The 26,895-nt window shown below is 38.2% G+C and overlaps 1 protein-coding gene across 4 annotated transcripts in view; it reads right to left on the bottom strand.

Annotated features, from left to right (window-relative positions):
* The window catches only part of SPIRE1 (spire type actin nucleation factor 1), a 267,545-nt gene that overhangs the window by 30,233 nt on the left and 210,417 nt on the right, over window positions 1-26,895 (bottom strand). For 2 of the 4 annotated variants that reach the window (XM_045187677.3, XM_045187678.3), the window contains exon 9: window positions 8,651-8,823. In XM_045187677.3, the coding sequence (XP_045043612.2) occupies window positions 8,651-8,823 (173 nt within the window). The remainder of the gene's footprint in view (window positions 1-8,650; window positions 8,824-26,895) is intronic. The other 2 variants (XM_024580563.4, XM_024580564.4) reach the window with 1 other exon arrangement.

Below are 26,895 nucleotides of genomic sequence, written 5' to 3'. Positions count from 1 at the left end.
ATGAACAAATATACCATACAACTGGTAATTTAGTGACTGGAAACATTTCTTAAACTGTGAAAAAAATCTCTAATGAGATGACACTAATAAGTTAACAGAAGAAATTTAAAATGTGTAATATAATTTCCCATATAAGGAGGACAAAAAGTGCTCAGTTTGCACCTGGAAACATCATTGCTTCTTCCTTAAAGGGAGGTTCTGGTCTCTTCTTCATCCATTGTGAGGGCTTCAGTACAGAGGGTAGGCAAAGAGGCCTGTGCAAGGAACAGGGAGACAGGGGGACTCATTGGTGAGAACTGTTAGCTGAGTACTGTAATTTCCTAGTGTTAACACTTCGTCTTAGAATGGAAAAGGAATTTTACATAGCTCTATAAGGCGTTAGGGAAGCCCTGAAAGATTGGGGGTGGTGGTGGGCAGGGCTCTAGTCTCCACCCTCCATTTTTACTGGCTGACATTATACTTCTGAAGGTTTGATATGAAGAAAAAGTTTTTTGTGCTTAAAAAATTTTGGAAGTCACTTATTAATGGGAGGGAAAGAAGAAAAATGGGGTAGTAGATGACAAAATTGATGGGATATTAGAAAAATAACATGATCGGCTTTTTCCTGAGATTTCTCTTTATTTGGTCTCTACTCTCTTCTAAATACAGCCCTGAGCCTGGACTTAGTCTTGTCCAAGGTGCAACCTCAGCTAGGAATTCATTAGACAAGTAAGCATAGCTGATGTAGAATAGAGAGAAGTTTGAATCAGACTATATATCTGTCCTCAGGAAAAGTCTGGGCCAGCAGGGGAGAAACACATGAACCTGCTGTGACTCAGCATGGCAGGTTTCACAAAACAAAGTGTTCTCTGCCAGGCTGTTCTGCTCACCTGATTCTATAGCACAAGTCCTACTTCTTCCATGATGTTTCATTGGTGCCCCAGACCCTGCTTCCCCTGTAGAAGCACACTACATCACATAGTAGACAGCCTCAGACAGTGCCTGGTAGGCCATGTGTACTCATTATACATGTGTTTTTTATTTCCCATTGGGACAATAAGCAATGGGAGGGCAAAGCTCACAGCATTTCTGCCTCCTCAGTTCTTACTGAAATTATTCAATAAATATTCGAATGGCAAAAACAAAGTGGCAAAAAAGAATTGAATTGAATTCAAGTGAATTGACTAATGAATTGGAAAAAAAAAGAAGTCGGTGTAAAGAACAAATAGGAGAAGAGTTACAGAATATATAAAAGTGGGGAACAACAGTGCTATAAAATGTAAATGAAGACAGTTAGTATAATGTGACATGGGATATATCTAATTATCCGTATCTGTGGTCATTTTTGTAAATGGGCAAATATGACCAGAGGTTAATCAATCTTCGTTTAGGAATTCTCTGATATTAGGAATTGATTGGGTGGGGAAAAGAATACCTATCTATCAATTTGGAAAAGGTAGAATTGCCAAGTAATGGAATTAGAAGAAACCTGAAGATCTGGGGATTACTCCCGTGTTAGATGAAGGACACTGATGGCCGACAGGATGAGGGACCTGTCTTCATGCCCTGTCCACACAGCCAGAGCCAGAACTCTCAGCAGGTCCCATGTGAACAACTGTCCTCACTAATTTGCATTACAAGGAATCTGGTTTGAGTTTTGAGATACTTTGTTCCTGTCTAAGAAACATCAGTTAATTATCAGGCTTTACAATAGAAAGTATTCTGAGTTGGTATTAATCAGTCAATAGATAATCTTTTTAAAAAATATTTTATTGATTATGCTATTAGTTACCCCTTTTCTCCCCTTTATTCCCCTACACCCTACACCCTGCACCTTGCTTCCCACCAGCCTCCTTCCATTCTTACTTCATGTTCATGGGTTCGTACATGTAAGCTCTTTGGCTTCTCCATTTCCCATACTATTCCTAACCTCCCCGTGTCTATTTTGTACCTACCATTTATGCTTCTTATTCACTGAAACTTTTCCTCCATTCTCCCTCTTCCCCTTCCCCACTGATAACCTTCCATGTAATCTGTTTCTGTGAATCTGTTCCTGTTCTAGTTGTTTGCTTGGTTCGTTTTTATTTTTGTTTTTTTAGGTTCAGTTGTTGATAGTTGTGAGTCTGTTGTCATTTTACTGTTCCTAGTTTTGATCATCTTCTTTTTCTTAGATAAGTCCCTTTTTAAAAGAATTTATTTATTTTTAGAGAGGCGGAAGAGAAGGAGGTAAGAGAGGGGGAGAGAAACATCAATGTGTGGTTGCCTCTTGCATGCCCCCTACTGGGGACCTAGCCTGCAATCCAGGCGTGTGCCCTGATGGGGAATGGAACCTGTGACCTTTTGGTTCGCAGCCTGTGCTCAATCTGCTGAGCTACACCAGCCAGGGACTCCCTTTAATATTTCATATAACAAGGGTTTGGTGATGATGAACTTCTTTAATTTGATCTTATCTAGGAAGCACTTTATCTGCCCTTCCATTCTAAATGATAGCTTTGCTGGATAGAGTAATCTTGGATGTAGGTTCTTGCCTTTCATGATTTTGAATACTTTTTTTCAGCTCCTTTTGCCTGCCAAGGTTTCTTTTGAGATATCAGTTGATAGTCTTAAGGGAACTCCTTTGTAGGTAACTGTCTCCTTTCCTCTTGCTGTTTTTAAGATTCTCTCCTTATCTTTAATCTTGGCTAATGTACTTACGATGTGCCTTGGTGTGTGCTTCCTTGGGTCCAACTTCTTTGGGACTCTCAGAGCTTCCTGGAAGTCTATTTCCTTTGCCAGATTAGGGAAGTTCTCCTTCATTATGTTTTCAAATAAGTTTTCAGTTTCTTGCTCTTCCTATTCTCCTTCTGGCACCCCTATGGTTTGGATGTTGGAATGTTTAAAGTTGTCCCAGAGGTTCCTAAGCCTCTCCTCATTTTTTGAATTCTTGTTTCTTCATTCTGTTCTGGTTGAATGTTTATTTTTTCCTTCTGCTCCGAACTGTTGATTTGGTTTCCTTCCCTTCCCTGTTGGCTCCCTGTACAGTTTCCTTTATTTCAGTTTTCACAGCCTTCACCTCTTCCTCTATTTTGTGACTATACTCAGCCACTTCTGTGAGCACCCTGATTACTAGTGTTTTGAACTCTGTATCTGATAGGTTGACTATCTCTTCATCACTTAGTTCTATTTTTTTTTTTTGAGCTTTGATCTGTTCTTTCATTTGGGCCGTATTTCTTTATCTTGGCATGCCTGTTATGTAATAAGGGGTGGAGCTTAGGTATTCACCAGGGCTGGGCTACCCACGTCACTGTGTTATGGTGCTTTATGTAGGGGAGGGGCCTGAGAGGGAGCAATGCTGCTTGCTTCGCTCTCTGTCAGCTTTCAGTCACTTCCCCGGCTACCCACAAGCAAATTGGGCCCTTCTGGTGCTGATTCCCAGGCAGGTGGTTTTGTGTACATTCTAGGACCCTGTAGGTCTCTCCAACAAACTCTCCTGTGAGCTGGGAGTTTCTCCTTATGCCTCAACCCCCACAGGTTTTTTCAGTCAGAGGTTTTGAGGCTTTAGTTCCCCGTATTGGAACTCTAGTTTGCATGGTATGTCTTGCTTCCAAGTTGTTCCTCCCAGTTTATGTGCTTGCAAATGTGGGACCGCACGCCAATGCTGGACTGCCTGCTTCGCCAGCTGCCAGCTTGCAGAGTCCTCTCCATCCTGCTGCCTGTCTCTGCCATTCCTACCAGTCTGGATGAGTGTTTCTTCTTTAACTCCTTGGTTGTCCGACTTCCATACAGTTTGATTTTCTGGAAGTTCTGGTTATTTTTAGTTTTTAAATTTGTTCTTCTTTTGGTTGTGATAAGAGGCTAAGTATATCTACCTATGCCTCCATCTTGGCCAGAAGTAGTCAATAGATAATCTTTAAAGTAGCTAAAGTTAAGACCAGTTTTTATGATGAACACAACTAAATTACCACATTAAAGCCAAGTTTCATTACTAGAAACTCTGATTATTATAAAGCCAAAGTTTAAAATATGATAGTTGTTTAAAAACAAAGGCTTCTGATTATCTGTTTTCTAAATGTTAAAGTCTGAACATATTTAGATATTTAAAACTCTATATTCAGAAGATTAAAAAAAGTAACATAGGTAGGCTCACATTTAGTACACCTTTGACTTGTCTATAGTACTTAAAAACATTGATTTTAATTTGAAGAGGAAGAGATGAAAATGCTTAGTTGCAGGCCCTTGTCTAAGAACACTCACTTTGTTCCATGAGCCTGAGATTTCCACTACCATTGACTAAGAAACTATGACTTACCCATTCTTAAATCAGCAGCCAGTAATAATGATCAGAGTTAGCTGAAACCTGGCTGTAACACTTCTCTTTTCAGTACCTTTTTTCTTGGTTTTAATTTGAATTGATGATGTATACGTACACAAAAATGGCCTCCCTCTGATTAAGAGAATTGTGTCTCACAAACCATCTCAAGAGTTGGATTTGGGACTTTAGCAGTATATCTTTAAAAAATGATAACTACAGAAGTTAAGAACAATGTAACAATAGCCAGAGGGGAGTGGGGAGGGGGTAGTGGGGAGAGGGGTTTTCAGGAACTACTCTAAAGGACACATGGACAAAACCAAGGGGGAGGGTGGAGGCGGGGGAGGGAGGTGGGCTTGGCTGGGGTGGGGTGGAGGGGTGGGGAGAAAATGCAGACAACTGTAGTTGAACAACAACAAAAAATAGTAAAATAATTTTTTAAAAAAGTGGTTCAGTGGGGTGAAGGAGGAGCACTTCCTATACATATTGACCAGTGCTGTGCACAGAGCTCTCTTTGAGAGTGGCGGTGTTGTCTACACTGCATGTGGCTACTGAACACTTGAGAACTGAATCTGAAGAGTTTTAAAAAATTATTTATTTATTTATCTATCTTTATATAGATAGAGAGGGAGAGAAATATTGATGTGAGGGAGAACCATCAATTGGTTGCTTCTTGCACATGTTCTGACTGGGGAACTACTTACGACCCAGGCATGTGCCCTGACCGGGAATTGAAATGGCACTTTGTGTGACAATGCCCAACCAACTGGGCCATGTTGGCTAGGGCCGGAACTGAAGAGTTTTAAGTTCATTTAATTTTAATATATTTTAAATTTCAACAGTCACAGTAATTAGTGGCTACTATACTGGACAGTGCAGAACTAGATGCTCTTTTAATTTATATTTTTGTTCTCACATGTTAATATGAATATATCTAAATATGTGAGCTCCTACTGGGTGTTAAGAACTAGGGACATAAAGTGAATTCAGCATAGTCCCTACTCTCAGGGAGCTTGCCCTCTGGTGGGAGACAGAGAAATACATGGATTACAATATACAGTGTAAAGTGCCATAACAGAGAGAAGGGAAGGTTATTATGGAATCATAGCGAAGGGAGTCCTGATGGGTTAGTGATGTCAGGGAAAACAGAAGGCAAGGTATTACAGCACACTGACTGTTAAAGGATAAACAGGAGTTAGGAATGTGGGTAGACTGAGGCAGGTAATGGTGTTGCAGGTATTAGATCACCAAGGCTCTTATGTACCTTATATGGTGACATACACTTAATCCTGTAAGTGGCAAGGAGCCTTCAAAAGGTGTCAAGCAGGAGTGACAAAGGCTCTGCTGGTATGTGGGAGAACTGGGGAAGCTAGGAAGGAGAAAAGAAAGACAGAACTGATGAGAGAGAGACAGCATATGTGAGAGTGTGCACTGAAACCAGGCAGTAATAAGGATATTTCTTTATTATTGTTAATGTTTGAAAAATATTTTCTACCAAAATTTTTATTACTGGCATTTCCTGGATTAGGAGTGAGGACTGGTGAGAGGGGAATTAAAGAATAATTCCTTATATTCCATTCCTTGGATGAATGTGGAGAGGATGGAACCAGCAACCAAGATAGCAAACAGAGAAGAGACGCTTGCTGTATGTTGTTAGTTTTTCAGGGGGAAAGGGAGAAGGGAAGCAAGAATATAATTTCATTTTATAAAGTTGATTTTGAGGACTGGGCAGTGGAGATACACAACACCGATGCTAAGATGGAGGCATAGGTAGACATGCTTCGCCTCTTTGCGCTACCACAGAAAGAATTACAACTTAATCTCAAAACAAATAACACAGAGAACTGTCAGAAAATAGAACTGTATGGAAGCCTGACAACCAAAGGCTTAAACAAGCCACATTCCTCCAGATGGGTAGGAGAGGCAGAGACATGGAGATGGGTAGAGAGGCAAGGAGACATGGTATGGCATGGAGGGATGGCAGCAGTGGCGTAATAGGCAAAGGCAGTCCCACATTCATGTGTGGTAGACAAAGACTGGGAAGCATACCTTGGAACTAAATGATCCCAGCCTCAGGTCAGAATGCACAGCCCAGAGTTCCAGCTCCAGGAAGATAAGTCCCCATAACTTGTGGCTGAAAAAACTAGTGGGGGTTGGGGTGGCAGAAGAAGCTGCTGGATTTTCGGGTAACTCTGCTTAAAGGACCCGGATGGTCTTGAAACATACGCAAACCCACTCACTCTGGGATTCAACACCAGGGCAACAGTTGGAAGAGCACTAGTTGCATATGGTGAGTGGGAGAAGTGACTGGAAATAGGGAAAATTCCAGGCACACCTCCAGAAGCCAGGCAGGGGCACAGTCCCTTGACTGAGCCCTCCCTCCACACAGCCACAAAGTAGTGAAGCAGGCTGCCCCACCCTGATGATTACCTAAGGCTCTGCACCACGCAATTTATGGGTGCCTTTTTGACAATAGGCCATGCTACTAAGATAGGGAGTGAAAGTAGCTCTACCTAATACACAGAAACAAACACAGGGAGGTTGCCAAAATGAGGAGACAAAGAAGTATGGCCCAAATGAAAGAACAGAACAAAACTCTAGCAAAACCACTAAATGAAACAGAGATAGCCAACCTATCAGATGCAGAGTTTAAAACACTGGTAATCGGGATGCTCACCAAAACGACTGAGTATGGCTGCAAAATAAAGGAAGAAGTGAAGGCTATACAAAACGAAATAAAGAAAAATATACAGGGAACCAACAGGGAAGGGAAGGAAACTGGGACTCAAATCAACAATTTGAAGCAGAAGGAAGAAAGAAACATTCACCTGGAACAGAATGAAGAAACAACAATTCAAAAAATGAAGAGAGACTTAGGAACCTCTGGGGCAACTTTAAACGTTCCAACATCTGAATCAGAAGGAGAAAAGGAAGAGCAAGAAGTTGAAACTTATTTGAAAACATAGTGAAGAAAAACTTCCCCAGTCTGGTGAAGGAAATAGACATACAAGTCCAGGAAGCTTTGAGTCCCAAAGAAGTTGGACCCAAAGAAGCACACAACAAGGCACATCATAATTACATTACCCAAGTTAAATATAATAAGGAGAGAATCTTAAAGGCAGAAAGAAGAAAGGAGATAGTTACCTACAAAGGAGACCCCATAAGACTATCAGCTGATAACTCAAAAGAAACCTTGGCAGGCAAAAGGAGCTGGAATGAAGTATTCAAAGTCATGAAAGGCAAGGTCCTACATCCAAGATTACTCTATCCAGCAAAGCTATCATTTAGAATGGAAGGGCAGATAAAGTGCTTCCTAGAAAAGGTCAAGTTAAAGGAGTTCATCATCACCAAGCCCTTATTATATTTATGTTAAAGGGATTTACCTAAGAAAAAGAAGATCAAAACTAGGAACAGTAAAATGACAATAAACTCACAACTATCAACAACTGAACCTAAAATAAAAAGAAAAACAAGAACAAACTAAGCAAACAACTGAAACAGGAACAGAATCACAGAAATGGAGATCTCATGGAGGGATATCAGTGGGAAAGGGGAAGGGGGAGAATGGGGGAAAAGTACAGGGAATAAGAAGCATAATTGGTAGGTACAAAGTAGACAAGGGGAGGTTAAGAATAATATAGGAAATGGAGAAACCAAAGAACTTACATGTACGACCCATGAACATGAATGAAGGAGGGGGGAATGCTGGAGGGAATTGGGGTGCCAGGCAGAGGAGTCTAAGGGGAGAAAAAAAATGGGACAACTGTAATAGCATATTCAATATAATATACTTAAAAAAAGACTGATGCTGCAGACTGGCTCAAAGAAGATTTGGAAAGCATAAGTATCAGCATCCATCCTGCTTCTTGAAAACAAGAAGGATGTTAGATTTTCCCACTAAGGGCAGTAAGAGAAAGATGAAATCTGGAGAACAGTAGCACAGTTTTCTTTCTCAGGCCTTTCTGTTACTAATATTACAGAAAGAACAATCTTCAGTATAGATGTGTATTTCAGAGAGAGAGAAATAAATGGTTAATTATACCACAGTGTTAAGTGTTTTCAATAGAATTACGTTTTTCTTTTTCCTTCTTCCAAATAAAAGATATTTAAGTTTGAAAATTGTTGACTTATTTTAACCCCACCATAATCTAAGACTATATCAATATTTCAAAACTTATTCTATACACTATGGGCATAATATTGGCCTTTACTAAGTGATAGTAACTAATCCAGTGTTTTATTTCCTCTAAATAAATTTGAATCCTAATGTTACTGTTTGAAAAATGGGACGGGATTAAGTAACAACTGAAGCAACACAATTAGTAAACTAGGTCAGAGAGTGTTACCATCATGGACTTGGAGTCAAGATTTGTGAACCCAGACCTCAGGGGAGCTCACCTCTGAGTCAGAGCTGTCCAGTTCAGCCAGGGTTGGAGCTTTGAGGAGCTTCTTCCGCTGCACAGCATTTAACCCATTTTCTTTTCTTTGTGATGTTAAACCTCCATTCACCACTGATGATTCTACAGTGTTCTTTGGAGATTCAGGGTTGGTTACATCTGGTTAAAAAAAAAAAAAAGATGAAAGCTCACCTTTTCTTGAGCCAAGAAAGGTAATCAATGGATGAAACACACTTTTCCAAGTTACTGAACTCAGAAACACACACCAGGTTGACATAGCGGTTCCATGTCATGCAAATACAACACAGAGGCTTAATACAATAATATCTATGTATACAAAACATTTTTGTTAGATATTAACTGTCAGATTCAATTAAAGACGACCTTTAACTGACATATATTCACATTTAGAGATTAAAATTTAGAGCTGGAAGAAATTCTAGATAACTGACTCCAACTTCTTTCTTTTCTAAAGGCCCAGAGAGGTAAGTTTTACTTTATGGACTCTAAAGAGCCAGTGATAGATGGATCAAAGTGATGGCATGCATGAAGCCTTATCGGGTGCGTGGCTGTGAGATATGACAATAGTTTGATCTGAAAGAGCTAATAATCTATACTCATATAAACAGAGAATCTGGGATACATTCCCTCTGATAAAGCTGACTTAGCTTATTCAGAGCTCAAAATGGAAAGGAAAGCAATGTAACAAATTAAAGAAATGTAGTATAGAGCAGAGTACTGAGCACAGAGTACACAATACAGTTAGATGCAGATAGTTTTGGTTCAAAGTCAAGTTCTGCTGCTAGTTACCTAACCTCTTGTTTCTTCATCTATAAAATGGGCTAACAACAGACACGAGCTTGTTGTGAGGGGTAAGTAAGTTAACAATTGCATATAAAATACTTAATACTGTGTGTAATAAAGGTAGTATGCCATGAATGCCAGCAATTAATAACACTGATTTGTGTCTACATTAACAAGTAAGTAAACTAAGGCTCTGAGTAATTTAGCTAGAGTCACACAGCTAGTGTGTGGCAGAAACTTGAATCCTGCTTAGTACTGATTCTAAAGGCCACTTTTTTGTACGATAGCCTGTAATTTTCTGACATAAGTGGAATTAATTTCTGACTGTATTTCAAATGAAGTGTTAAATATCTAAGTTTAATAATTAACTACTAAATTAGAGTATTTAAAAATGAGAGAAAGCAGTCACTGCATAATTTAAGTTCAACATCAGCACCATGAACTGGTCTGTGCACGGGGAACAGTCTGTTAATCCTATAGTTGGGGTAAAGGGTACACTAAACATTAAAGTGAAAAAAGACACGATAAATGCTCCTTTACAAGGTGAAAGCATTGTAACTGAAGTTATTATAAAATGTAAGAATGTAGTAGTTCCCCCCAACACATAATATTTATATACTTGAAGTTTAAGAAGTGGATTTCCAGGAAACATTAAGTATATAAGTGTGTTCTAGTATAGCCTTCCATGACACTATTTTAAATAATCATGTAAATTCTTTATTATATATGATAGATATATCTGCTTTAACATTTATAATTTCTGCTTATTTTTAGAGATCAAGAAGGCCAGAGAACATGCCCTTGTGAGCTAAAAGGGTTTGAGTAAGCGAGAAAGGATGAAGGAAAGGAAAAAAGGAAGCAAGAAGACAGACATATTTGTCCATCAATCATTTATCATTTTACATAAAATTTCTAATAGAAAACTTGACAGCACTTGTGTTAATTTTGTTACTACATTTCCAGGTATTAAGTAGCTAGAACAAATACATAATTGGGGAAGGAGGTATGTTGAAAGGGCAAAAGCAGCAAGTTTTACACACACATTATAATAGTTAAAGTTGTCAAGTGCATTTTTAATAAGGAGGTTTAGAGAGTGGTAGGCTGCCATACTTGGGAGAGTAATTTAAGTTTTCCAGAAAGCAAAGGAGGAAATGATTGAGCTAATTGATTAATTCCTTTTCAAGAAAAAAGGTAGTAGTGCTTAAATATAGTCTTGAAGTATATTTTTAAAAATCTTATTATAGTATATCTTATTTTATACACTTCTTATGGAATTGTTTATGTTGTAGTAGTTAGTGTTTTAAGACAAAGCACAGTTAAAATTGCACACATCTTTCATCCCTCTTAACTATTCATATTCCAATTGAGGCTCCCAAATTGGAGGTATAGTGAGAAGAATGCAGTCAGCTTTACAGAGCAGGTTTCACATTCCCAATCTACCACGTCAGGGTGACACTCTTAGTAGTGAATAGAGGAACACTGAAACAGTTTTAATGGTTATATATTTATTTTAATGTTTCAGGAAAAAATACTATATTGGACACATGATTTTATAAATGCTTTTGCTTAAGATTTTAAAAAGTCATTTATGATAGATTCAAAAAATTTAAACACTACCCGGTAGCACTTAAGTCTGGCAAAAATCATGAGGGTGGTATCTCAACTGAAGTTTAGGAAATGCTGTTAAGTGATAGGGGCTGCCATGAGTTCATTTCATTCTCCATGCAGGGGATTTGAAAAATTACCCAATAGCTCTCAAATTGCCCCAAAACTGCTATGAAATTCATAACTGTATTTGAGTTCACTGACTAAAACTACTAAAATAAACACCTTGTACTAAATTCAAAGCTTTGAAGTAAATAAGGTTAATAAAAAAATATGCTGCCTTAACAGTCGTGTTTCAGAATGATCTCTACATATAAGACTAAATACTATATGTGATTTTTCTCATATTTCATATTTGTAAAAGACCCACTTGAACATATTTTTTTAAATTTAATTTTTTTATTTTAGAGAGATGGGAAAGGAAAGGAGAAAGAGAAGGAGGGAAAGAGTGATGAGAGAGAAAAACACTGACAGGCTGTGCCCTGCCCAGGGACCAAACAGGTGACCTTCTGGTGCCCAACCAACAGGGCGAACATATTTTTAAGTAGTTTGATTACTTATACTTTTCTGTTCATATAAATGAATACCCATTACTTCAGTGTATCAAATGAGAAAACCAAATATTAGGTAAGACTTTGTACTTTTATAAGACAGAATTGCTTTTGAAAAAACTGATATTTATAAGCAAGCACAATACTTCAGATGCTAGATATAGTCACATATATGAAACTCAGAATCTAAAATGCATAACCATGATATTAAATACTTTGTGTGATAACTTTATGTGTGTTATACAGCCAGCTGCTTCCTTATTTTAGTTGGGTATACTGAGATACAGATTACATATTTAATGTGTGCATTGAAAAAGGAAATTATACTTACCTGAATTAATGCTGAATGGATTAAGATTTTCCACTAAAAATTAATATTTCTAAGACAAACCTAAGCAATAGAATGTTATTATGTCTTGTTTTACACTTAACTTCAGAGGAATTATCTATACCATGTTTCAATATTTACTCCTTAATTTTTCAACTTTGCATTCAATCTTTTTGCATTAGTTAGAAGAATGGATCTATCTTTTCCATTTATTATTTGGGACATTTTCATTGATTAGTGAAAATGTAACAATGAGAACATAAAAGTAGCACAAGAAATTAAGAATAAAGCATGTAGAAATCATGAAGTACATATACTAAGGTACGAAATAAACTTTAGCAAATGATAAGCAGTGAAAGCAAATAAAAATTTTTGGTCTCTTTTATATCAAAAATGTTAAGTACCAAGATCTTTCTCTCCAACACACAACCCATAATATAACCTATGAGAACCCAAAATATACCTACATATAATGTGTGCGTGGGTATGCATACTGACTAGATCAGCCACCTGCACCTAATTTGTGTTAGCCCATAGTCAATGTGCTTGGGTAGCCAGCCATACAGTCCAACCGATCGAAACCTCTTTAGTAGATATTTAGAAGAGATAGAGTGTCTGTAACATATATTGCCAACTTTTAGAGATTGGAAGTACCATATATGTTCCATGAAATTTCTGAGTTTATTTTCCAGACCAATTTTTTTTACAAAGTTACTCTGCAAATGGTTAATAAAATAAAAATTTTCATCAAGCAGGTAAAGAAAACAGAAAAAGCTCTTTAGTGGTCAATCAAAAGTAGTAAGAGAAGAGTGTAAAATACTTATATGAGTTTCTTGAAAGTGCAAATATTAGTCATGCTTGAGACCTAAAAAAAAAAAAAGACATTTAAAAAACAGCTGGAAGCTAGTTTAGCAGTTGAAAGATACTTTATAAATATTAATACACAGAATATGATACTAGAACTCTCTGGCTCTTTAAATATGAATTTGTATTTAAGGTGTGCCAACAATTCCATGGCACATAAAAGAAAATTCTTAAAGAAAATATTAGTTCCAACATCTAATCTCATTTTACTTTCAAAACGATGGCCTCCAAAATTAAATATTCTAACCTGAAAAATAATTTATGAGGGTTAAGATGGCTTAAAGACTTCATTCATGTATAGTTTAAAAACTCAATTTAAAAAGGGATGATTTTACAGATCAAATTTAGGCATTAGCAGTTATTCGTTTCACTATTAACCCCTCTCTATTTAACAGGAGGGACCTAAACTTGTACAACAAACCCAGAAAACATATTTCACAACCAAAGCTATTACAGTGCTCTTCTGTTTTTATAGTGTTAACAGCACTCAGAATCATTTGTGACTAGGTTCTAACTACAGGGGGCAAAGAGATACAAATGATAGGTCTTGCCCGTCAACTAAGGAGTGGGTAGTCCTCTGAAGTAGCTGACAGTTTTTTAGCTTAGCTACTTGAATGCTAAGAGAACAAGAAGTGTCAAAACTTTGTTTTCTGAAAGGTTTTTTACTGGTTCTCTTAAATTAAAGTTCTGTTTTGACATCATTGCTTTAGAAGACTGAGTGACAGCAACTGTAAGGATCAGCAGCCATGTTCCGTAACCACAGTATGGTGCAATGGTTCTTTCACAATCCCTGCATAGTAAAAACAGATTTACCACATTTTTAATTTTTTTAAAGTATTATTGTTTTCAAATAAACAGAAAGTTTTATTTTACTGACCACAGCTTAGAAGAAGCCTTTCAATTTTCTTTTTTTGACATGTTTCAACAAGAAGATGAATGAGATGTATTTCATGGAAACCACAAAACACGTGTCAGGTGTGAAAGCACTTTTTTTTACCCGACAAGTCAAAGACAGACATGCTAAGTAGCCAGCATGCTGAAAAAAGAAAACAAACAACGAGAAGAAAATAATTCAGCTGCTAGGAATATACAGGGAGAAAGAAAAAGATAAGTTTCAAGACCTGGAGTGGCACTTTCAGACTTTAAGGCAGAAAGAAGGCAGTGAGTTAAAATCTGAGATATAATGAAACCATGAGTCTTAGCTTAAATTCTATCACTAAGACTTCAAAGGAAGTAAAAGAAAAAATAACTTTTTAAAGAACATATTAAAAATAAATGCACGATCAAGACACAAACATTTTTTAAAATTTATTTATTTATTTTCATTCAGTTACAATTGTCTGCATTTTCTCCCATCCCTCCACCCCACCCCAGCCAGTCCCACCTCCCTCCTTTGTTGCTTAGTTGTATTTTTTCTGGAGCTTTGATCTGTTCTTTCATTTGGGCCATTTTTTTTTTTTTTGGTCTTGGAGCGCCTGTTATGTAGTTAAGGGGCGGAATCTTAGGTGTTCACCAGGGCCGGATAACTGCATTGCTGCACTGTGACTGTGATGCTGTATGTGGGGGAGGGGTCGGAGAAGGAACAATGGCAATTGCTCTGCTCTCTGCTGGATTTCAGTCACTTCCCCCACTACCACAAGCAAATTGGGCCCTTCTGGTGTTGATTCCAGGGTGGGTGTGCTTGTGTGTGTTCTAGGAACCTGTGGGTCTCTCCAACGAACTCTCCTGTGAGGCTGGGAGTTTCTCCTGCTGCTGCCTCAACCCCCACAGGTGTTTTCAATCAGAGGTTTGAGGCTTTATTTCCCTGAGCTGGAGCCCTGGGTTGTGTGGTCTGTCTTGCTCCCCAGTTGTTCCTCCCAGTTTATCTGCACGAGAATGAGGGAGCACCAGCTCCACCAGCTGCCACCTTGCTGAGTCTTCCAGTCACAGCTTTGCCATGAGTCCTCTCTGCCTGGCTGCCCGTCTCCACCCCTCCTACTGGTCTGGATGAATGATTTTTCTTTAACTTCTTGCAGACTTCCATACAGTTCTATTTTCTGTCCGTTCTGGTTGTTTTTTGTTTTTAAATTGTTGTTGTCCTTCTTTTGGTTGTGTGAGGAGGCACAGTGTGTCTACCTACGCCTCCATCTTGGCCAGAAGTCACTTTTGGGGTTTTCTATGTACAGTATTGTCTGTAAATAATGACAGTTTTACTTCTTCCTTTCCAATTGGATACCTTTTATTTTTTCTTCTTGTCTTATTGTTGTGGCTATGACTTCCAGTACTATGTTGAATAAGAGAGGTAAAAGCAACATCCCTGTCTTGTTCCAAGTCTTAAGGGGGAACACTTGTAGTTTTTGCCTCTTGAGTATGATGCTGAGTTTATCATAAAGGGCCTTTGTTATGTTTAGGTATGTTCTCTGTAATCTTACTTTGCTGAGAGTTTTTATTGTAAGTGGTTGCTGGATTTTATCATGTGCTTTTTCTGCATCTACTGATATGATCATGTGGTTTTTATACTTCATTTTGTTTATGTGGACCTTGCATTCCTGGAGTATATCCCACTTGAAAAGTGTGTATGATCTTTTTGATGCATTGCTGTATTCAGCTTGCTAGTATTTTGCTGAGGATTTTAGCATCTATGCTTATCAGGGATATTGGCCTATAATTTTGTATCATTTTAGTGTCTTTATCTGGTTTTTGGAATCAGGATAATGCCAGCCTTGTAAAATGAGTTTGGGAGCATTCCCTCCTCTTGAATTTTATGAAACAGTTTGAGAAGGAGAGGTGTTAGTTCTTCTCTGAATGTTTGGTAAAATTCACCTGTGAAGCCATCTATGCCAGGGCTTTTGTTTGTTGGGAGTTTCTTGCTTACTGCTTCAGTTTCACTAGGTGTAATCTGTCTATTCAGATTCTCTGATTCTCCCTTATTTAGTTTTGGAAGATTGTATGTTTCTAGGAATTTATCCATTTCATCCAGGTTGCCCACTGCAATGCCTATCAAGATTCCAATGAAGTATTTCACTGAACTAAAACAAGTATTTCAAAAATTTATATTGAACCACTAAAGGCTCCACATAGCAACAGCGATCCAGAGAAAGAAGAACAAAGTTGGAGGAATAATGTTACCTAATATCAAACTATACTATAAGGCCACACCAGTAAGGTGTTTTGATTACTGTGGCCTTATAGTATAGTTTGATATTAGACATATGAAACTATACGTATAAAAACAAATAGATCAATGGAACAGAATAGAGAGCCCATAAATAAACCCCCACTTTTATAGCCAATTAACACTGAAAAGGGGAAGCAAGCATATACAACAGGCTAAAGACAGTTTATTCAATAAAAAGTGCTGGGAAAATTGGACAGATGTGTAGAAAATGAAACTAGACCACCTTCTTACACCACACACAAGAATAAATTCAAGATGGATCAAAGACTTAAATGTTAGTCCTGAAACCATAAAAATCCTAAAAGAAAACAAGGCAGTAAAATCTGAGACATTTCTAGTGGCAATATTTTCTGATATATCATCCTGGTCAAGAGGAAAAAAAAAAACAAATGGAACTACATCAAACTAAAATGTTTTTGCACAACAAAGGCAACCCTCAACAAAATGAAATGACAATACACTGAATACAACATATTTGTCAATGATATAACCAATAACGGGTTGATATCCAAAATTTATAACGAACTTATAAAACTCAACACCAAGAAAACAAACAATTTAATTAAAAAATAGGCAAAGGACCTGAATAGACACTTCTCCAAAGAGGCATAGAGATGCCAAAGACACATGAAAAGATGTTCAGCATCACTAATCAACACAGAAGTGCAAATTAAAACCACTGTGAGACATCATCTCACACCTGTCAGAATGGCTATCATCAACAAATCAACAAACAACTACTGCTCATGAGGAGGCAGAGCAAAGGGAAGCCTTTTTCACGTTAGTGAGCATGCAAATTGGTGCAACCATTGTGGAAAGCACTATCAAGATACCTCAAAAAATTAAAAATGGATCTGCCTTTTGACCCAGTGATCCCACTTCTGGGAATATATCCAAAAGAACCCAAAACACTAATTTGAAAGAGCAAGCACCCCTACGTTCATTGCAGCATTAATCACCAATATATGGAAGCCGCCCAAGTGTCCATCAGTAGATGAGTGGATAAAACAACTATGGGACATTTCCACAATGGAATACTACTCAGCCGTAAAAAAGAAGAAAATTTTTATCCTTTGTGGCAGTATGGATGGACCTGGAGAACATTATGTTAAGGGAAATAAGCCAGTCAGAGAAAGAAATACCATATGGTTTGACTCATGTGTGGTATCTAATGAACAAAGTGAACTAACAAGGAAAATGGAGACAGACCCATAGTTGGAGAGCAGGATGACAGCCAGTGGGAGGAGGAGTGGGGGAGTGGAAGAATTGAGCAAAAAGGAAAAAGGACTCATGGACATGGACAACACTGTGGTGATTGCTAGGGGAGAGGGTATAAATGGACTAAATGTTAATGGGAAAAAGATACAATAAAGATTAAATGAAAAAAAAGGTTAAACAAATATTTGATGAATTTGGGTATTTATGACAGTGAAAATTATATATTTGGTTGGCCAAAAAGTCCATTTAGTTTTTTCCATAAAATAATAGACACATTTTTTCATTTTCACCAATTACTTTATTGATTTGGATATTTTGAGTATGTTGGTTATCTCCCATGTGATATAACATTGTTTTCAATTAATGTCTTGATTTGATTGTTATCAACTTTAACTGGTCTACCAGACCACAGAGCATCATCCAGTGAGAAATCTCCAGTATAACACTTTATAAACCTCTTTTGACATGTTTGATAAGTCACAGCACCTTCTCCAAACATTGCACAAGTTGTTTTTATGGTTTTCAGTTGCAAAGTAATAAAGCACAATATGCCAAAAATGTCGCGTATCTTCTTCCATTTTCAATATTAAAATGGCAACACAAAAATTCAACAATTTTGACAAGTATTGTTTTTCAATCCATGCTGATATGACAGCTGTCATACAATACAACCTAACAAAATATTTCAAATGAAGTTAATGACAACTAAGAGCTACTACAGCCATCTTACGGAAAAAAACAAATGAACTTTTTGGCCAACCCAATATTTTTACTACAGCCCAAAATTCTTACCAGAACTGTCTACTCTATGCTCTAGGATCAGGGAAGACAACAACCTTTGTGATCAGGTGAGATCAGAACATCAGGCCTAACAGGAAGGGAAGTACAGGCATATCAGGCAGAATGTCTCTCCAGTTTATGTTTTCCAGGCATCTTCGTATACAGTTCTAACACCTGAATTTGACAGCATGTAAGTCTCTCTCAATATCTTTTTTGGCAGTTATTTTTAAAGGGACAATTTAAATTTACCACTCAAGGACTCAATATGGTATTTTTTAAAAATGATGTGAAGGAAAAGGATTGAATTCCATCCCAAACACAACTTAGCAAGATGTCAGAATCACATCTACAGAATGTAGATGTTTTAAAAAGCACTTGTGTTGACAAAATGTATGGGAATCTTAAGTGAGGCAAGTAAAGCAACTACTTGTCAACAATCATATTTACTGTTTGATAATCAAGAAATAATATTTTAGTTATTTCATCCTACTATAAACTACACTGTAACTTTTAAATAAGAATTTTACTGTGTTTTAGTTGTCTTCAGGGATTTTACATTAAGAATAACCCTCCACATACCATGAAAAAATTTGCATTTCTAAAATCAAGTACTATTGACTCTAGATTTCCCCAAATATGTAAATAAAATACTACACATTGTCAAAGATGGAGGCATAGGTAGATACATGGTGCCTCCTTGCACAACCAAAAGAGGGACAGTAACAAATTTAAAAACAAAAAATGACCAGACCTGTCAGAAAATTGAACCATATGGAAGACCAACAACCGAGGAGTTAAAGAAGAAACATTCATTCAGACTGGTAGGCAGGATGGAGATGGGAAGCCAGGGCAGACAGTATGCATGGCAAGGCTGCACATAGAGGACCAGACAGGTGAGGTGGCAGCTGGCAGACTGGGTGGTCTCACATTTGCATGCGGATAAAACAGGATGAACAACTGGGGATTGAGACAGACCATGCAACCCAAGGTTCCAGCACTAGGAAATAAAGCTTCAAACCTCTGGCTATAAAAATATGTGGTGTTTGCAGAGAGACTCCTAGAATGTACAAAAGCCCACCAACCTGGGAATCAGCACCAGAAGGGTCCAATTTTCTGGTGGGTATCAGGGGAAGTGACAGAAAGCCAGCCCAGAGCCGAGCAAGGAGCATTGTTCCTTCTATGACCCCTAGCCCACATACAGCGCCACAATGCAGTGACGTGGGTTGCCCTGCCCTGGCGAATACCTAAGGATCCACTCCTTACTACATAACAGACACGCAAAGACAAAAATATATGGCCCAAATGAAATAACAGATGAAAGCTCCAAAAATAGAACTAAGCGATAAGGAGATAGTCGAGCTATCAGATGCAGAGATCAAAGCACTGGTAACCAGGATGCTCACAGAAATGGCTAAGTATAGTCACAAAATAGAGGAAAAAGTGAAGGCTATGAAAAGTGAAATAAACGAAAATGTACAGTGAACCAACAGTGAAGGGAAGAAAACCAGGACTCCATCAACGATATGGAGAAGAAGAAATAGACATTCAAGCAGAAAAGAATGAAGAAACAACAATTCAAAAAAAAGGAGGAGTGGCTTAGGAACCTCTGGGACAGCTTTAAATGTTCCAACATCCGAATCATAGGAGAGTGCCAGAAGAAGAAGAGGAAGAGCAAGAAACCGAAAGCTTATTCGAAACCATAATGAAGGAGAACTCCCCAAATCTGGCAAAGGAAATAGACTTCCAGGAAGTCCAGGAAGCTCAGAGAGTCCCAAAGAAGTTGGAACCAAGGAAGCACACACCAAGGCACATCATAAGTACATTACCCAAGATTAAAGGTAAGGAGAGAATCTTAAAAGCAATAAGAGAAAAGGAGACAGTTACCTACAAAGGAGTTCCCTTAAGACTATCAGCTGACTTCTCAAAAGAAAACCTGCAGGCTAAAACCTGCAGGTCTGGAAAGAAGTATTCAAAATCATGAAAGGAAAGGACCTACATCCAAGATTACTCTCTCCAGCAAAGGTCTCATTTAGAATGGTAGGGCAGATAAAGTGCTTCCCAGATAAGGTCAAGTTAAAGGAGTTCATCATCACCAAGCCCTTATATGAAATGTAAACAGACTTATCTAAGAAAAAGAAGATGATCAAAAATATGAACAGTAAAATGACAAGAAACTAACAACTATCAACAACTGAGCCTAAACCACCCCCCCGAAAACCCTAAGAAAACAACTAGAATAGGAACAGAATTACAGAACTGGAGATCTTATTGATGGTTATCAGCAGGGAGCGGGAGTGGGGAGAATGGGGGAAAAGGTACAGGGAATAAGAAGCATAAATGGTAAGTACAAAATAGACAGAGGGAGGTTAAGTATAGTATAGGAAATGTAGAAGTGAAAGAACTTATATGTACGACCCCTGGGCATGAACTAAGGCGGGGGAATGCTGGTCAGAGGCAGTGGTGCAGGGTATAGGAGAATAAAGGGGAGAAAAAATGGGACAACTGTAATAGCATATTCAATAATATATATTTTCAAAAAGAAAAAATAACTACACATTGTCAAAGCACTCATCACTCTTCTCTAATACCTTCTTATTCCTGCTCTTCTCTGGTACATGAACATATCTTTTAAAATAAGACTTACTATTGCACAAGAAAGAGATGCCCTCATTTCTTGGAAGATGAGATTTAGATTTTTTTTCCAATCTCTACATACCACAAAATGGTCAGCAATCGAGCACTGTCGCAAATAAGAAGTTTAGGAAAATAATTTCTTAAAGTGTATTTTATTGATATACTATTACATACTAATAGCATACTATTAGTTTTCCCAATTTTCCCCTCTTTAACCTTCCTTTGCCCTGCACCCCCAGCCCTCCAGCATTCCTTCCCTTAGTTCATGTCCGTGAGTTGTACGTGTAAGTTCTTTGAGTTCTATGTTTCCTATAATATTAACATCTCCTGCTTATTTTATGCCTACCAATTATGCTTCTTATTCCCTGTACCTTTCCCCCACTAATGCTCCCCAGCCCTCCCCACTGAAAACTGTCCATGTGTTGTCCATTTCTGTGATTCTGTTCCAGTTCTAGTATGCTCAGTTTTTGTTTTACTTGTTTTAGGTTTAATTGTTGATAGTTGTGAGTTTGTTGTCATCTTACTGTTCATAGTTTTTGATCTTCAATTTCTTAGATAAGTACCTTTAACCTTTCATAGAATAAGGGCTTGATAATGATGAACTTTTTAAATTTTACTTTATCTGTGAAGGACTTTATCTGCCCATCTATTCGAATAGATGGACAGATAAAGTGCTTCTATGCAAAGCTAGCACAGAATGATAGCTTTGCTGGATAGAGCAACCCTGGATGTAGGTCCTTGCCTTTCATGACTTCAAATAGTTACTTCCAGTCCCTTCTTGATTGTAAGGTTTCTTTTGAGAAATCAGCTGATAGCCTTATGGGCATGCCTTTGCAGGTAACTGTCTCCTTTCCTCTTGCTGCTTCTAAGATTCTCTTTATTTTTATTCTTCGGAAACTTAATGATGATGTGCCTTGGTGTGTTCCTCTTTGGGTTCAATTTCTCTGGGACTCTGAGCTTCCTGGACTTCCTGGAAGTCTATTTCCTTTCCCAGATTGGGGTAGTTTTCCTTCATTGTTTGTTCAAATAAGTTTTCAACTTCTTGTTCTTGTTCTTCTCCTTCTGACACCACTATGATTCGGACATTGGAACGTTTAAAGCTGTCCCAGAGGTTCCTAAGCCTCTCGTAATATTTTTTTAATTAAAAAAATTTTTATTGTTATTCAATTACAGTTGTATGCCTTTTCTCCCCATCCCTCTACCCAACCCCAGCCGAACCCACCTCCCTCCCCCACCTCCACCCTCCTCCTTGATTTTGTCCAAATCCCTTCTCCTCACTGTCCCCTCCTCACTCCCCCCTGGCTATTGTTAGATTGTTCTTAACTTCAATGTCTCTGGTTATATTTTGTTTGCTTTTTTCTTCTGATGATTATGTTCCAGTTAAAGGTGAGATCATATGGTATTTGTCCCTCACCTTCTGGCTTATTTCACTTAGCATAATGCTCTCCAGTTCCATCCATGCTGTTGCAAAGGGTATAAGCTCCTTCTTCTCTCTGCTGCATAGAATTCCATTGTGTAAATATACCATAGTTTTTGGATCCAGTCATTTGCTGATGGGCACTTAGGCTGCTTCCAGTACGTGGCCATTGTAAATTGTGCTGCTATGAACATTGGGGTGCATGGGTCCTTTTGGATGGGTGTTTCAGGGTTCTTAGGGTATAATCCCAGCAGCGGAATTGCTGGGTCAAAGGGCAGTTCCATTTTTAGTTTTCTGAGGAAATTCCGTACTGTTTTCCACACTTGCCTCACCAGTCTGCATTCTCACCAACAGTGCACTAGGGTTCCCTTTTCTCCGCATCTTCTCCAACATTTGTTTGTCGATTTGTTTATGTTAGCCACGCTGACTGGTGTGACATGGTATCTCACTGTAGTTTTAATTTGCATCTCTGTGATGGCTAGTGATGCTGAGCATCTTTTCATATGTCTCTGGGCCCTCTGTATGTCTTCCTTGGAGAAGTGTTTGTTCAAGTCCTTTGCCCATTTTTTCATTGGGTTGTTTGTCTTCCTGGAGTGGAGTCGTGTGAGTTCTTTATATATTTTGGAGATCAGGCTCTTGTCTGAGGTATCACTGGCAAATATGTTTTCCCATACTGTTGGTTCTCTTTGTATTTTAGTGCTGTTTTCTTTAGCCATGCAGAAACTTTTGATTTTGATGAGGTCCCATTTGTTTATTCTTTCCTTTATGTCCCTTGCTTTAGGGGACGTGTCTCTGAGGATGTTGCTGCGTGGAATGCCTGAGATTTTCCTGCCAATGTTTTCCTCTAGGACTTTTATGGTGTTACGACTTATATTTAAGTCTTTTATCCATCTTGAGTTTATTTTTGTCTATGGCGTAAGTTGGTGATCGAGTTTCATTTTTTTGCACGTAGCTGTCCAGATCTCCCAACACCATTTGTTGAAGAGGCTGTTTTTGCTCCATTTTATGCTCCTGCTTCCTTTGTCAAATATTAATTGACCATAAAGACTTGGGTTTATTTCTGGGCTCTCTGTTCTGTTCCATTGGTCTATGTGCCTGTTTTGATGCCAGTACCAGGCTGTTTTGATTACAGTGGCCTTGGAATACAGTTTGATATCAGGTATTGTGATCCCTCCTGCTTTGTTCTTCTTTCTCAAAATTGCTGCAGATATTCGGGGTCGTTTATGGTTCCATATGTATTTCCGAAACGTTTGTTCTCTATCTGTGAAATATGTCATGGGTACTCTAATAGGGATTGCATTGAATCTATAAATCGCTTTGGGTAGTATGGCCATTTTGATGATGTTAATTCTTCCAATCCATGAGCATGGTACATGCTTCCATTTGTTTCTGTCTTCCTTAATTTCTTTCTTCAGTGTTGTGTAGTTTTCTGAGTACAGGTCTTTTACCTCCTTGGTTAGGTTTATTCCTAGGTACTTTATTTTTCTTGTTGCTATATCAAATGGGATTTGTTTCCTGATTTCTGTTTCTACAGTTTTATTGTTGGTATACAGGAATGCCTTTGATTTTTGAGTATTGCCTTTGTATCCGGCTGATTTGCCAAATTCATTTATTGGGTTGAGTAGTTTTTTGGTGGAGTCTATAGGATTTTCCATGTACACTATCATGTCATCTGCAAACAGTGACAGTTTCACTTCCTCCTTTCCAATTTGGATGCCTTTTATTTCTTTTTCTTGTCTGATTGCTGTGGCTAGGACTTCCAATACTATGTTGAATAGGAGTGGTGAGAGAGGGCATCCTTGTCTTGTTCCTGATCTTAGTGGGAAAGCTCTAAGATTTTGTCCATTGAGTATGATGTTGGCTGTAGGTCTTTCGTATATGGCCTTTATTATGTTGAGGAATGCTCCCTCTATTCCCACTTTGCTGAGTGTTTTTATCAGAAATGGGTGCTGTATCTTATCAAATGCTTTTTCCTCATGTATTGATATGATCATGTGATTTTTGTCTTTGCTGTTGTTTCTGTGATGTATGATGTTTAGTGATTTGCAAATATCGCACCATCCTTGCATCCCTGGGATGAATCCCACTTGGTCATGGTGGATGATCTTTTTAATGTATTGCTCGATGTGGTTTGCCAATATTTTGTTGAGAATTCTAGCATCTATGTTCATCAGCAATATTGGCCTGAAGTTTTCTTTCTTCTTTGTGTCTTTATCTGGTTTTGGGATTAGGACGATGCTGGCTTCATAAAAAGTTTGGGAGTCTTCCATCAGTTTTGATTTTTTTGAATAGTCTGTGAAGGGTAGGGGTTAGCTCTCCCTGAAATGCTTTGTAGAATTCTCCTGTGAAACCATCTGGTCCAGGGCTTTAGTGTGTTGGGAGTTTTTTGATGAGTGCTTCAATTTTGTCTGCTGTTATTGGTCTGTTCAGGTTTTCTGCTTCTTCTTCATTCAGTTTTGGAAGATTATATTTTTCTAGAAATGTGTCCATTTCACCTAGGTTTTCAAATTTCTTGGCATACTGTTCTTTGTAGTAATATCTTACAATTCTTTGTGTTTCTGTGGTATCAGTTGTAATCTCTCCTCTTTCATTTCTAATTGTGTTTATTTGGATCCTCTCTCTTTTTTTCTTGATGAGCCTACTTAAAGGCTTGTCGATTTTGTTTATCTTTTCACAGAACCAGTTCCTGGATTCATTGATCCTTAGAATTGTGCTTTTAGTCTCTATGTCATTTAACTCCGCTCTGATCTTGGTTATTTCCTTCCTTCTACTTGCTCTGGGCTGTCTTTGTTGTTGGTCCTCGAGTTCTTGCAGGCGTAGGATTAGGTTGTTTGTTTGAAATCTTTCTATCTTTTTAAGGTAGGCCTGTATGGCTATGAACTTCCCTCCAAGGACTGCCTTTGCTGTGTCCCATAGGTTTTGGGTTGTTGTGAGTTCATTTTCATTTGTTTCCAGAAAGTTTTTGATTTCTTCCCTAATCTTGTTCTTGACCCATTCATTGTTTAATAGCATGCTATTCAGTCTCCATGATTTTGAGTGTTTGGGGTTTTTTCCTCTGGGTTGGTTTCTAGTTTCAGTCCCTTTTGGTCAGAGAAAATGCTTGATATGATCTTAATTTTCTTGAATTTGTTGAGGCTTGCTTTGTGTCCTATCATGTGGTCTATCTTTGAAAATGTTCCATGTACACTTGAAAAGAATGTGTATTTTGCTTCTTTGGGATGAAAAGCTCTCTATATATCAGTTAAGTGTGTTTCATGTAGGATATTGTTAAGTGACACAATATCCTTGTGTATATTTTGTTTGGAAGACCTGTCCATTTTTGACAGTGGGGTGTTAAAGTCCCCTACTATAATTGTGTTGCTCTCAATATCTTTCTTGAAGTCCTCCAAGATTTTCTTTATGTATTTGGGTGCTCCTATGTTGGGTGCATATATTTTTATAATGTTTATGTCTTCTTGGTGGATTCTTCCTTTGAGTATTATGAAGTGATCTTCTGGGTCTCTCTTTATGGCTCTTCTTTTGAAGTCTATTTTGTATGATATGAGTATTGCTACCCCTGCTTTTTTCCCTGTCCATTTGCTTGGACAATTTGTTTCCAGCCCTTCACTTTCAGTCTGTGAAGGTCTTTTGTCCTGAGGTGGGTCTCTTGTAGGCAGCATATGTGTGGGTCATGTTTTCTTATCCATTCAGCTATTCTATGTCTTTTGATTGGAGCATTTAATCCATTCACGTTTAAGGTTATTATCGATAGGCAGTTATTTATTGCCATTTTTTCCTACCTGTGTGCCTCTCTCTTTCTCTTTTCCTTCCTTTCCTTAAAGCAGTCCCTGTAGCATCTCTTGCAGACCTGGTTTGGTGGAGGTGTATTGTTTTTGACTTCTTTTGTCTGGGAAACTCTTTATTTGGCCTTCTATGTTGATTGAGAGCCTTGCTGGGTAACGTAGCCTTGTTTGCAGGCCTCTTGTTCTCATTACTTGGAATATTTTTTGCCATTCTCTTCAGGCTTGGAGCGTTTCCATTGAGAAGTCAGTTGCTAACCTACTTGGGGCTCCCTTGTATGTTACTTTTTTTTTCTCTCTTGCTGCCTTTAAGATCCTCTCTTTGTCTTGGGATTTTGCCATTTTAATTATGATGTGCCTTGCAGTGAGCCTCTTTGGGTTCCTCTTGCTTGGACTCTGTGTTTTCTGGATTTGTGTCACTTTTTCTCTCATCACATTAGGGAGGTTTTCCATCATTACTTTTTCAAACAGGTTTTCTATCCCTTGCTCTTCTTTTTCTCCTTCTGGTATTCCTATTATATGGATATTATTACGTTTCGTGTTGTCCTGCATTTCCCTTAATCCCTCTTCATTCTTCCTGAGCCTCTTTTCCTTTTCTTGCTCTCTCTGGGTTTTTTTTTTCTACTTTGTTCTCCAGCTCGCTGATCCGATTCTCTGCTTCATCAGGTTTGCTTTTGATTCCTTCTATGTGTTCTTCAGTTCAGAAATTGTATTCTTTTCCTCTTGGCCCTTGTTGATAGCTTCTAGTTCCTTTTTCATGTTGATATAGTTTGCAGTGAGTTCATTGTAGTTTCCCTGTAGTTTCTGGTAGTTCTCTGTGAGCTCTGTGAGCTTCCTGATAACCATTGCTTTGAACTCAGTGTCTGATAGTTGTCTTGCCTCTATTTCAGTTAGCATTCTTTCTGAGGCTTCCTCCTTTCCTTTCATTTGGGGATTGTTTCTTTGTCTTCCCATTGTTTGTGAGACTCTTCTTGTTAGCCTCTGCTTCTTAAATTCATCTGTTCTGACTCCCTGGGTTTATGGTATGAACTATGGTAGAATGCCAGTGGGATTCAGTGGTGCCGTCTCTTTAATCTCCTGTGCTCACTGCTCTT

This window comes from Desmodus rotundus, chromosome 10 (assembly GCF_022682495.2).
Source record: "Desmodus rotundus isolate HL8 chromosome 10, HLdesRot8A.1, whole genome shotgun sequence".
NCBI lineage: Eukaryota > Metazoa > Chordata > Mammalia > Chiroptera > Phyllostomidae > Desmodus > Desmodus rotundus.
This window is presented reverse-complemented; position numbering and strand designations above follow the sequence as displayed.